The 11,999-nt window shown below is 46.6% G+C and overlaps 1 protein-coding gene across 1 annotated transcript in view; it reads left to right on the top strand.

Moving 5' to 3' along the window:
- The first annotated feature begins 1,908 nt into the window (after nucleotides 1–1,908).
- The window catches only part of igsf11 (immunoglobulin superfamily member 11), a 111,468-nt gene continuing 101,377 nt past the window's right edge, over nucleotides 1,909–11,999 (top strand). Inside the window, exon 1 of the mRNA XM_072690821.1 lies at nucleotides 1,909–2,456. Within this exon, the coding sequence (XP_072546922.1) occupies nucleotides 2,396–2,456 (61 nt within the window). The 5' untranslated portion in view covers nucleotides 1,909–2,395. The remainder of the gene's footprint in view (nucleotides 2,457–11,999) is intronic.

The raw sequence follows: 11,999 nt of genomic DNA, 5'->3' as shown, positions 1-11,999 counted from the left end.
ACATTTTCAAAGAGCAGCCCGGCATTGTTGAGCCACAGCTGCCTTTCGAAACCCAGGCAGTGTGTGGAGCTACTCAGATGGTACCAGTATAATCTAATAAGAGGGCCTTGTGATGTAGAAGGCCGAGCTAAGTCCCCGTCCACACCCCGTCTGGATTTTTTTAAAGACTTAAATGTTTTTGTCTGCGTTTCGGCCTCCTGTCCAGTGGAAACCTCGGTTTTCGTCCCCAAGGTGGAGATTTTTGAAAGCTCTGTTTTCTGTGTTGTTGCTTGGACGGGAGAAACTGAGCTTTAGGGATACGCTGACGTCACAATGCATGCATGTTTCTGGCTGAATCATTTAAGAAAAAATATTGAAGTCCATAGAGTTTAGGTTGGAAGGACACACCTCGAGCTTACCACTAGGAGGCAGTGGCGGGAAGCACAAGCACTCTCTAGCTCTCTCAGTTCAGCTGAATGGGCATCTTTGAGGGCTTCCTGTAGGAAGACCTGAGGTCAACCTACCCTGCCCCATATTCCATATTGGATTTCGCAGTTGGAGACCCTCCCAAGCAGTAGCGAACAAGAATCAAGGCACCCACCCACTCTGACAATCGACCCACATGGTGAAATGATAATATCACTGATATGACATGCAAAATCATCATTCTCGTTTTTCTGTTTGGGTTCTTCATGCCATCCTGGAAAGATGCCTCCCTGGTTGGCTAGAGGGGTATTATTAGAGGCGATAGTGGCTAGACTTGCATTATTATCTGACAGTTTTTCTAGTTGCCGTCTACTTTCCATTTCGCTTTGCATTGTGGGATAATTGTGTCCATTGTAACCACACTGAACGTGAACGTGGCAATGAGTTCATGGTTCTTCAGTGCTGGTTTCTACCAGTCATCGGATCTGAATCCTATAGAACACCTTTGGGATGTGGTGGAACCGGAGATGCAGAGCATTCAGAGCTTCATAAATATATAGGAACTGCATGATGTATCCATGTCAACTTGGACCAGAAGGTTTCCAACATGTCTGCAGTACAACTTTTTGTTTTGCATTGCATTGTGGGACAATTGTGTTCATCATAACCACACTCAAAAAACGTCCGATTCTAGGAATGCATGGTGGATATCTGGGTATACTCAACTTTGACACTACATACTCAAAACCTACTCCCTGGAATGATGATTGGTGCTCCATCCACTACTTTTTTTGGCATGATTTGGAGAGTTGGGGATGAGGTGGGGTGGTGATTGTCCACCGTCCTGACCTGACTAACGATCTTGTCGCAAAATCCTTACAAATCTTCACAGCAATTAGCTAACAAATCTAGTAGAAAGCTTTCTTCCCTGGACCCTAGAGAGTTTCTCCAGCTAAAACAAGATAACATCTTCTTGATAGCCTTGATTTCAGAAGAAACAATGAATAGGCTTAGTCAATGAGTATAGGTGTCCCAATACTTTTGTCTGTAGAGGGTTTGTTCCCATGGTGGCCTTTTTTATTTATTTTTTTTTGGTTTTCCAAAAAACAGTTTAATATCTAATGTTTATGAAAAAACATTAGATATTAATATTAACCCCCCCAACTTTCTGTGAGGGAGCCTTCAGAGTTTCAGACGTCTGGTTCCATTCACCACCACTGTGACCAATTCCGACTCTTAAGGTTTCTCCAGAACGGAGCGTTTCCCACCAGACCCACCCTGCTTGCCATCATCCACACCATAAACATTCAGTCAGGCGTACATTTTAAAAAATCGCCGGACAGCCCCCTTTAAAGGCGGCCTGAGGTAAGCGTTTGGAAGCTAACCGAGCTAGCCTCTCCGTTTCGCGCCACAGGAGGGCGTCGTCGCCGCGAGATGCGGATGGCGTCAGCGGTCTCTAGGCAACAGCAGCCCGGGCAGAGTTTTAATCAGCGCTGGCCGCGGAGAGGAGAGCAGAGCACGGCGATGGCACTCTCTCACCAAGCGCGGTGCGGATTTCTCTCTCGGACGGCGACGGACTTATGAAGTGGGAAGCGGCGGCCATGCGCGGAGGAGAAAGGGGAGAAGCCGTGGAGAACGTCTGAGAGGAGAATTTCTTCGAGACGGGCGAGAAAAAGCCGAGGACGGGACGCGTAACGTTCACGTTCACTACCCTCACCTAAGTTCCCTCAGCTGATAGCTAGCTAACTAGCTGTTGGCGCCATTTGTGTAGAAGACCTTGATAATGCAGTGTTTACACTTCTTCTCCCTCTCATAAACTCCTAAAATTAGCCCACCTCGGCGGTATCGTGTAGGGAACAGACTTTCTTCATGTGTTCAGGTTCCAGAAGCTGTTGTTTCCCTCCTAACAAACTGTGGAGAGGTCGAGTTTGAACCAGCAGCAGCAAGAACGTCGACATTTACTCCAAGCTTTCCAAGGAGTCCAACAACGATGATGAAATTTCATAATTCCGACCTGTGGATTGCTTGGCTGGTGCTCTCCTGCATGGAAGGTGAGTCAGGCATATCTCAAAAAGTTGTGCTTGTGCTTGATGGTGCTGGTTCTTCTCCCAGGTTCAGGCTGCATCAGGTTCCTCAGAGGTTCTTCCTTCACCTTTTGAGATTTTGGACCGAGGCTGCATCAGGTTCAGGCTGCATCAGGTTCCTCAGAGGTTCTTCCTTCACTTTTTGAGATTTTGGACCGAGGCTGCATCAGGTTCAGGCTGCATCAGGTCCCTCAGAGGTTCTTCCTTCACCTTTTGAGATTTTGGACCGAGCCAGGATCTAACAGGACTTGATCTCAGCAGAGTTTAGTCCCTTCCAAGGGAGTGTGATGGAATGTGGCCCTCAAAGCGTGGATGAAGGTAAACTTAGACAGGCTGGTAGAAGGTCCAAGTTCTGCTATGAAGTCCTACATGGGAGCTTGCAGGGCTTTTCCACGTTACTATCAACTGGGTTTGGGTATAGCATCTCTTAAAGGGCCCATGTTGTACATTTCCCTCAGAATTATGACATTTTCCCAAAAATAACGTTCTCAGTGTCCCTCAGAGCGTGCAGGACATGTTCACGGAAGCGTGGCTGCAAAAACAACCCTGAATATTAATTCAGTATACATCTACGCTAATATCCACCTACTTCAGCTACAGGGCTTCCTACGCCCATTCTAGCTAGGTTAGCGTTGGAAACAACCTACAGGACGAGGGGTCTCGGCGCTCTAAACCTGGCTTTGGTTCGTTATTGTGCCTTTAAGACCGAATAAATTAAAGATTTTTTTGGCTATGAATTATTCCAGAGGCTGAAACACTGCTTGCAACTTACGTGTGAATGGGCGGAGCAAGACTGCAGTAAATGTGTTGTTTTTTGTGACCTCACAAACTCGTAGCGTAGTTCTACACGTATAGAACTTTATACATGCTTTAACAACGTGGGCGGAGCTAGGCTATGATAGGCGGACGTGTAAATGAGTCTGGATTTGTGACATGTGGAGTGAAGTTTTAACAATGTGGGCGGGGCTAGACGCTGTGTTTGTTTTTATGGTGAGTAAATGTGGCGAAGTTACAAAAGTGATTTTCCTATATATGGAACTGGAGTGAATGATGTGGGCGGAGCTAGACTGCAGTAGGCTGAATTGATAGGAGGATGTGGAAATGGTTGGTTTTTGTGACATTACAAAAGTGGCAAAATCAGAACAGGCCCATCCCTATTTTTGTTACCGTGGCTTTAAGACGAATATGTAAATGATCTCTGTTTTGATTTGCTGACGCGATGTGTTGAGGCACATTCGCGTTATAACTTAAGAGCGAATGGGGTGGGAGTGCCCTGTGAAACTTGGAAGTGAGTGGTAGGCTTGGTTTTACTCTACACTAATGTTTACACGCATCAACAAACAAACATATATTCATAAAATTCATATACTCATGATATTGGCCCTTTTATGTTATAGAATTAAACACCAAATATGCAAATGAGATTGGTTTTGAGTGGCTGGTTTGCATTGTGGCACATTTTTAAAAAGTAGCTCAGGCTGAAACACGCCTCAAAGGTTCTGCATGAATGGGCGGAGCTAGACAGCAGTAGGCCGAATATGCGGATACATGCAAATGCGTCGACCTCTGTGACATCACAAAAAAACGTAAACATGAAACGGGATGTTTTGGTCACGTGGAATTTGGGGCACCAACAAGTTCAGTTTCTTTCATATCGGCTCTTTAATCCTGTAGATGTAAACTCTGGATATGCAAATGAGGTCTGTTTTGATTGGCTGATTTGCATTGTTGCACTTTTTTTTAAAAGCAGCCCAGGGCTGAAACACGGCACAAAAGTTCTGCGTGAATGGGCGGAGCTAGACGGCAGTAGGCTGAACGGGTGGATTTACGCGAATGCGGGTTTTGCAGCATCTCCTATGTATTTATTCTCCATATGGGCCCTTTAATAGACAAGCCCTCATAGAAAGTCAGTGTCTTTCCGTCCCTCTGGCGAACGCGACTGACGGTGCTTTTAGAGACCAGGTGGAGGCTCAAATCAAGGCCCACTTTTCCGTGCAAAATTGCCGGTTTGTGGTCCCTTGGACCGCTTTTCCGGCGGTTTGCCGATGCGGAACGCCGCTGCTGAAAAAATGCGCCTGTCATGGATGTTTTGAAATGGAAACGCAGGGCCAGACGGTGAAGGTCTGCACCCCGTAATCCGCCCCCCTCCCCTCCCCTTGCTGATTAAGGAGAGCTTTCATCCACGTGATGAGCTCTGGCATCGTCACACACACACACACATATACACACACACACACACACATCACACACACACACAAGTTTATATCCCAGACTTCCACTTGACTTCGGTGTTACACAAGCTCAACGCTGCTCTGGTACAATTAAAGGGGAACTCCGCCAACTTTTTTTTTGGTGTAGTAAAGATTGTGTGGTTGAAGGGAAAGTCCACCATGTTTTCAGAATTTCAGTAAAAATTTTGGATTTCTTCACAGTGGTGGTGATGGCAACCAGACGTCGCCATGACGTCCAAACCCACCAGCGAATGTACACGCGTTTTATTACTACATACTCGAAGCACCCTACATGTATCCTTCCACCTTGAATGTGTTGAAAGCCAGTTAGGCAAAGGCTAGCTTAGCGAGTGGGCTACAGGCCCAAAACCACTTCAAAACACAGTAGCCGCTCTATCGTTAGTCACTGACCTGTTGTCCTACTAGCTAAGCTAATGCTAACAAGGTTCTCTCCCCTGATTCAGAGCAGTTTAACATTTGTAATGCTTGATTTGACATTTATTAAATAATTGATTCAAAAGCGCTAGAATATGCCCTAATGCTAGCTATCTACACTCCGAAGTCCCTCCCACCTTACTCCCACCCAATACTGCTCTCGGGACACCGTAGCACTGCTGTAAGAGGTGTAAGGCCCCTTTAAAACTGTCGGTGTTTAAGGGTTTAAGGCTTTTAGAAAAGCTGGATGTTTGTGTTAAAAAAAAAAGAAGGAAAAATGACAGCAAGCGCCTTCCGTTCTGTTGCGGGTTGCCGGCACCGGCCCTACGCTAATCGGGTTGACACAGTCAATATGCCGAGTCTTTGACCCCCAGCTGCAAAACACAGCCACACTGTTCCCTTTCCCCACCGCTCACAGCAGTGGAAGCATTTCTGGCAGATCTGTGTTCAAAAGTTTGTGGACACCTGCTCACCCAGCATTTAAAGGGCATTAATAGACACTTTGTGCCTCCTTTGCTGCAGTTACAGCCTCTACTGTTCTGGGAAGGCTGTACTCTCGGTGTCCGATTATTTCTGTGAGGGATTTGTTTGCGTTCAGGCGTCCCAAAACCATCTGTGAGGTTAGGTACTGATGTTGGTTGATTGATTCTGCCACTGTAACTCACAGGTAGCCCAGAGGTATCGGATGGAGCACCATCATTCAGAGAACACAGCTCGATGCTTGGCCCACTTCCAGGCGATTGCTAGGCTACATGGTCACCGGGGTGACCAGTGACCTGCTAGGTGGCTGCTATGTTAGCCCAGGTGGTTAGCAGGGTGTTGCTAGGTTATAGCTACATATTCACTAGGGTGGCATTGCATTTGCTAGGTGGTGGCTGTGGCATTGCTAGGTGGCTGCTATGTTAGCACAGAAGGTTGCTATGGTGCTCCTAGGTGGTTACCAGGGTTTTGCTATATTATTGCTATAGTGTTGCTAGGTGGTTGCTATGATGTGGCTAGGTGCTTTTTTTATGGTATCCCTGGTGGTTGCTGTTGCTAGAAGGTTATAATGACATCGTTAGGTGCTAAGTGGTTGCTATGGTGTTCTTAGGTGGTCGCTATGGTAGCCCAGGTGGTTGCTATGATGCTGCTAGGTGGTTACCAGGGTGTTGCTAGGTTATTGCTAGCAGTTTGCGTTCCACAGTACCCAAAAGACTCGCAATGCATTCTGGGCCATATTCCTATAGCCGTAAACAGGACTCAGTTGCGGTCACAGTGCTTGTCCAGTGTTTGTTAGCAACATTAGCCTAGCATCTTCATCTCCTAAAGATAAAACACTGATCCTAAAGAAAGCCACCGATCAGTGGCGATCATTTGACCGCTCCCCGAACCGCTCCTTTAACAGCGTATCGCGCAGCCGATGTAGCGAGTCCTGGCTGCTCGGCTGATCTTCTATGCAGGCAGGCCGGCCGGCCGTCTCTGGGCTCCCTCCAAGAGCGCTGAGCTCAGGCCTCGTCTGCTTCAGCTGTCACTCTCTGTTTGGACGGCTCTTCCTTCACATGGCCTCACCTCCCGCCATTAATTTTGCATCTCCTGCCATTAAGGCCCGGGCACAGGAACCGGCGGCCACAGAAGGGTAGCCTAGAGAGGGCCGGTAAACGAGCGCAGTAATCCCAGTTTAACCACAGAGGGAGAAACGGCGCGAGAGGGAAAAGTAATCAGAAGTTTGGAGCTATGTTTAGCCTTCGATAAAGACTCTGTAAAATGATTGAACAGGAAGCGGAGTGTATGATGGATTGACCGAGCGAGTGTGTGTGTGTGTGTGTCAAGGAGATTGCGTGTTACATGTTGGCTTAGGCCTGCGCGAGAGAGGGAGCGTCGTAATCAAAAAGTTCGCAGTATTGTTTACTCCTTCGCGAGGCTCTGTTGGACGACTGTTGAGAAGATGGATTAGTGAACGAGCAAGGGAAAGAAAGAGGGTGTCAGAGCGCGAGAGTAACAGAGTGAGAGAGAGAGAGAGATGGATAAACTGTGAAAGGAATAGAGATAAAGCGAAGGCCTTGAAGGCTGGAAAACCCATTGGATATGCAGATCGATCGGGCCAATTAAAATTCATCGGCGCCGGTAGCGCTGAACTTTTCAACCAATTATTGAACACGGCCGCTTCAAAAACCATTCAGATGACTGGAACTGGCTTTCAGGGTCTGCCTGGGACTAGGGGTGCACTGGGGTGTTAGCTAAAAGGCTAAAAAGGCTAGCAAAACTGTGCCAACCTGAATCCTTAAGCCGGGCCCATGCTCCACAGTTCAGTCTGTGCTGGTTGGCTCTAGTCTGCAGACTACCCTGCAGTGTGTGAGGGGCGCAGACTCCGATTTCTGGCCTCCCGATCAGTCGGACCTGACTCTAGTAGTGTATACTGGTCAGCGACTCAGTCTGAAAGGGCGCCGGTCAAGAGCCAATGAGAACTGAGCATGAAAAGGGCGGATTCAAGCATTAGTTTGAATTCTATGTTCCACCTTAAATGACGCAGCATCTACGTTGTGGCACTTGTACCTGTCCGATACTGCAGCACCGTTTAAGGTGGAATGGAAATTGGAAAAGAAGCCAACATCTGTCTCGTACGTAAGGTAGCCTCCACAGCTCCCTCTGCAGTCTATACAGACCATTCTGACTCCACATTCCCACCCACGACCCCACCCAATTTATTTGTTTTGAGGCAGCAGCGCAAAAGGGTGGAGCAATTCTGCATGTTTTAGGTAATGGGTAGTTTTGGCGGCGTGTTTGGTTTGACCTCTGAAATGAGAATTTCTACTAGTGGTCTCAGTGGTTTAATGCGCTACTGCTATGGCCAGGGGGTCACGAGTTAAATCCCCGCCCTCTCCCCTCTCACTCTCATCACTATTAGCTAGTATCTATTAGCTAGTGCGGTAGAGCTGGGGACCCGGCACTTTCCTCAGAGCGTATCGGCAGGCAGTGCCAGCATCGGCAGAAGTTGGAAAAGAGGTGGTGGCTGGCTCCACATGTATCGGGGTAGGGATCTCGACCTATAGGAGCTGGGCCAAGAATATACAAGCGTATACTAGAGGAACAGCCATAGAGAATAACGTCATGTTATACATCATGTTCAGATGCTCACCTTTCAGATATTTTATAATAATCTCGCCAAACGACCACAAGTTTTTATAGCTCCGTTCCCCACACCTCGCAAATCAATCATGAGGCCTACTCCAGGACCCGAACCCCAGTGCACATCTCCAGAAAACTAAGGCGCTAAGCCTTAAAAAATGGACAGATATGAACACAACCAAAGCAGCCTTCCCTCTATCCATCATATTTCTGTCTTCCACAACCCCGAGACAATTGAGCTGCCTCGAAAGCTGCATCTTAAAATGTCTTCATCTTTGGTATTCCACTCACTCCTAAGGGGAGGGGAAAAAAAAAAACACACACTTCCATGCTCTGAAATATGAGGAAGGAGGTGTTCTCATTTCACTGCTCATTGCTTTCGCGGAGCGGCTCAAACTTATGAAGACATTTGCATTCGGAGATAAATCATCATGGCGAGCTGCGTGAGAGGCGTCGTGAATATACTGGGGGGGGACGGGACGGGACCGTCGCAGAGTAGATTGACAAAACCTCAGCGGGTGACAGCCGCAATCATGTTCATAGTGGTGACACCAGGGGGCCTTTTAAACGCCCAAAGATTGAAACATCGAGCTGCTCTCTGGATCTACCATTTACTGTCGGTATGATCATGCAAATATGCCCCCCCCACCTCCCCTCCCTCTCCAATACCCTTGCATTTTTTTTTCCTTTTCTCGCTGAAAAGCAGGGCAGCTGGGATGTACATGGGACAGATGGGAGTTTCCACCTCGATTATCTTCAGCTAAAAATAACCTCTCAAAAATTAAAAGACCGTTGGGATTGCTCAGAAAGTGCATGAGTGTGAGCGACAGAACGAGGGGAGAGGGAGGGAGGGGAGGATGAAAAAAAAAAAGCACTAAAGACGGTCTGCCATGCCTCGTTTCAGGGGAAGCGTATCAATAAATGATGGAGGAGATTCGACCAAGAGACAGAGAGAGAGAGAGAGCGAGAAAGAGAGAGAAAGTCACCTTCTAAAGACCCTCAGTAACAGCGACAGTAGCGGCTCCGGCCCCCGAAGAACCCGGCGTTCCTTCTGTGCGAATAAGTCCCCTGTTGAAAGCCCTCTCGAGTGCACTAATGCAGAAGATCCGCTCTTGGGGGCACGAACCATAAGGGAGCTGCCTCGCGGCCGAATCCGGAGCTTGTAACAGTCCCCAGAAGTCCTGGAGGTCATGGCGTGATGGGGTTAAGGACGGGCAGTTAAGTGCCATTGCGAGTTCTTTAGTGTTCTGCCAAAACGGCGTCAGTGGGGACGTTTGGACGCTTGGTTGTGCAGTGTGACGTTAGATAGTGAACCTGTGAAGTCAAAATTTAGAGTTTAGCAGCACAACATGGGTCACCATCACTGATACCACTGTCCAAACATTTCACCCCTGTAAAGAAACTGTGAAGTGGTGCTGCAGTGTTAGTACTGATATGACTTGTCTTGTTTTCCTACATTGTGGGGGAAGAAAATGCTCGGTCCATATGCAGCAAAGGGCAAGAAACCGAAAAAGATCCAATAGGTTAGCCGATTAATTAATATATTAATAAATTAGGCCTTGTCACTAGTTTTTATAACACACAGTGATGTCATACGGCCTTTTTCCAACCAGACTGAAACCAGAAGAAAAACCAGGAGTTTGATGCTTCTACTAGAGATTCATTTCCCTCTCCAAGGCCCTATAATAAGAGTCATCGATTGTTGTATAGTGCTTCTTGCGGAGATGCTGTTCGCCTGGATTTGGAGAACAAAATGATGCGATTGAGGAGAACGCTAACAGCTCCACAGCTGTGGAGACGAAAAAAAGCATCTGATTTCAGGAAGCCAATGCTTTTTCTTTTTTGCTCATGGAAATTCGTATTTGGTCCAAACACAGCAGCCAAATTAAGGCTGTAAAGAGTATGGCGGTTTCACAAGCTTCATTTTGCTAAACGTATACCAAGGCCTTAAGGCAAACTGTACCATACAGCACATATCCTCACTATACCACCTGTAAAGATACCAACATCTTAGATTTCACCTAAAATTAACCTTACATAAAAAAAACTTAAATTAAGATAAGCTTGTGTAGCCTGGCTTTAATTTTCCATGGGGTTCCTCAAGGCTCTATAATAGGCACCATGGATTGTTCGTGTAGTATTACTAAAGGCTGGTATACTAAACCTGTCATGTTCTGCCTGCAGTATCCTGTCAAAAACAACCACTGAACCTATATATCCCTCATCTATATGGACCTTTGTCTTTGTGGACTTTCATAAAAACTTGGCTTTTTTAAAGTGTGGGAGCTTTACGTTAACACGGTCTGCCACCTCTTGCTATGTAACACTCCCCGGGGGGGGGGGGGGGGGGGGGGGGGGGTGTTTTTTCAAATGTACATTTATCTGTTAGTCCACACGTGAAGATATGAGGCCAGACCAAACCAAATTTATATATAGTTTCATTTCCCACGGGGGCTTCCTCAAGGCTCTGTAATCGGCACCATGTGGTTTCACAGGATTATGCTTTTCAAAGTGTGGGAGCTTTACGTTAACACAGTCTACCATCATCTCGGGCGGAAACTGTGTGGGGGACCAGAAGTGAGAATCACACAGTCGAGGTTTAAAGAATCGTGTGACAACCAACCATAAAGGCGACAAATCTATACCGTTCCAACCAGCCAACAGTGCGGATCTATACAAAGGGTATATAAGCAACAGCCGTTGTAAGGGCTTTTCAAGGAAGGCTTACAATGCGTAAGTGGCAGAGCTTGTTTTGATTTGTTTATGCCTGAACAGGGGGGTGTATTGGTGTGGGGAGGGTGTATGTGTGTGTGTGTGTGTGTGTGTGTACAATTCAATCTGTATCCGTATTGGCATTAACAGTTAGTCCCTCGGCTGTAGTGCCACACAACCACCACACATCTGTAATCCCACATGGAACAGGTCATCTGTGTGTGTGTGTGTGTGTGTGTGGGGGGTAATCCTTCCCCTCTGATTTAACTATGTATGGTGAGTTTAGGTGAGGATAAGACTGAAAGTGCCCTTAGAGTGATTTAGAACTAGTTATAAATTTCATAATAGGAGGATGTCCAATAAATTATTAGCCTTATTGGTGTGCAGCCAGGCTGATTTGATACTTTTTTGTTTTGCAGTATCATTTGCCATGCAAAAAAATTGCAATAATTCTGGCAAATGGTAATTACAAGGGGTCCAAGCACTAAAAGTGCTAGAAGGCAGTTATTTATACAGTTAGGGATGCACAGCAATATCATATTGCATCAGTATTGATAAATGCTGCAAAAAATAACATCAGTGGACCAATGTTTAGATGTGGCTTGATATTTATTTAAGTGATTTATTTATTATTTATTATTACACTCCAGGAGCAGAATATTTAAGCAACACTGGACTACTGCACTAAGAAATGTGCTTAGTTTAGGTGGGTTCAGTGTCAGTTTCTGCGTTAGAATCGGCCAGAATTCCCATAGCAGTGCATCTCCATGCACATGAATATATGACTCAGAGTTATAAGCAGTTAAGGTATATTTACTGTCAGGTTTTACCCAGTTTTCGCTTCCCAATTTTGGCTCTCCCCCAATCACCCCCTACAGGGGTAATAAGGAAAGCGTCGGCTACCCAGCTTCTTATGCATCAGCTAGCGGAGAGCTGTGCTCTCTCGGGCTACGGCTGCTGATGGCAGACAGCACAGAGTGGCTGAGCCTTAGTCCAGTCGGAGCCCCTGTGTAAAATAGTAATTACA

The sequence above is a fragment of the Salminus brasiliensis genome, chromosome 11 (genome assembly GCF_030463535.1).
Source record: "Salminus brasiliensis chromosome 11, fSalBra1.hap2, whole genome shotgun sequence".
Taxonomy (NCBI): Eukaryota; Metazoa; Chordata; class Actinopteri; order Characiformes; family Bryconidae; genus Salminus; species Salminus brasiliensis.
Note: the sequence above shows the minus strand (reverse complement) of the source record. Positions and strands in the feature narration are given on the sequence as shown.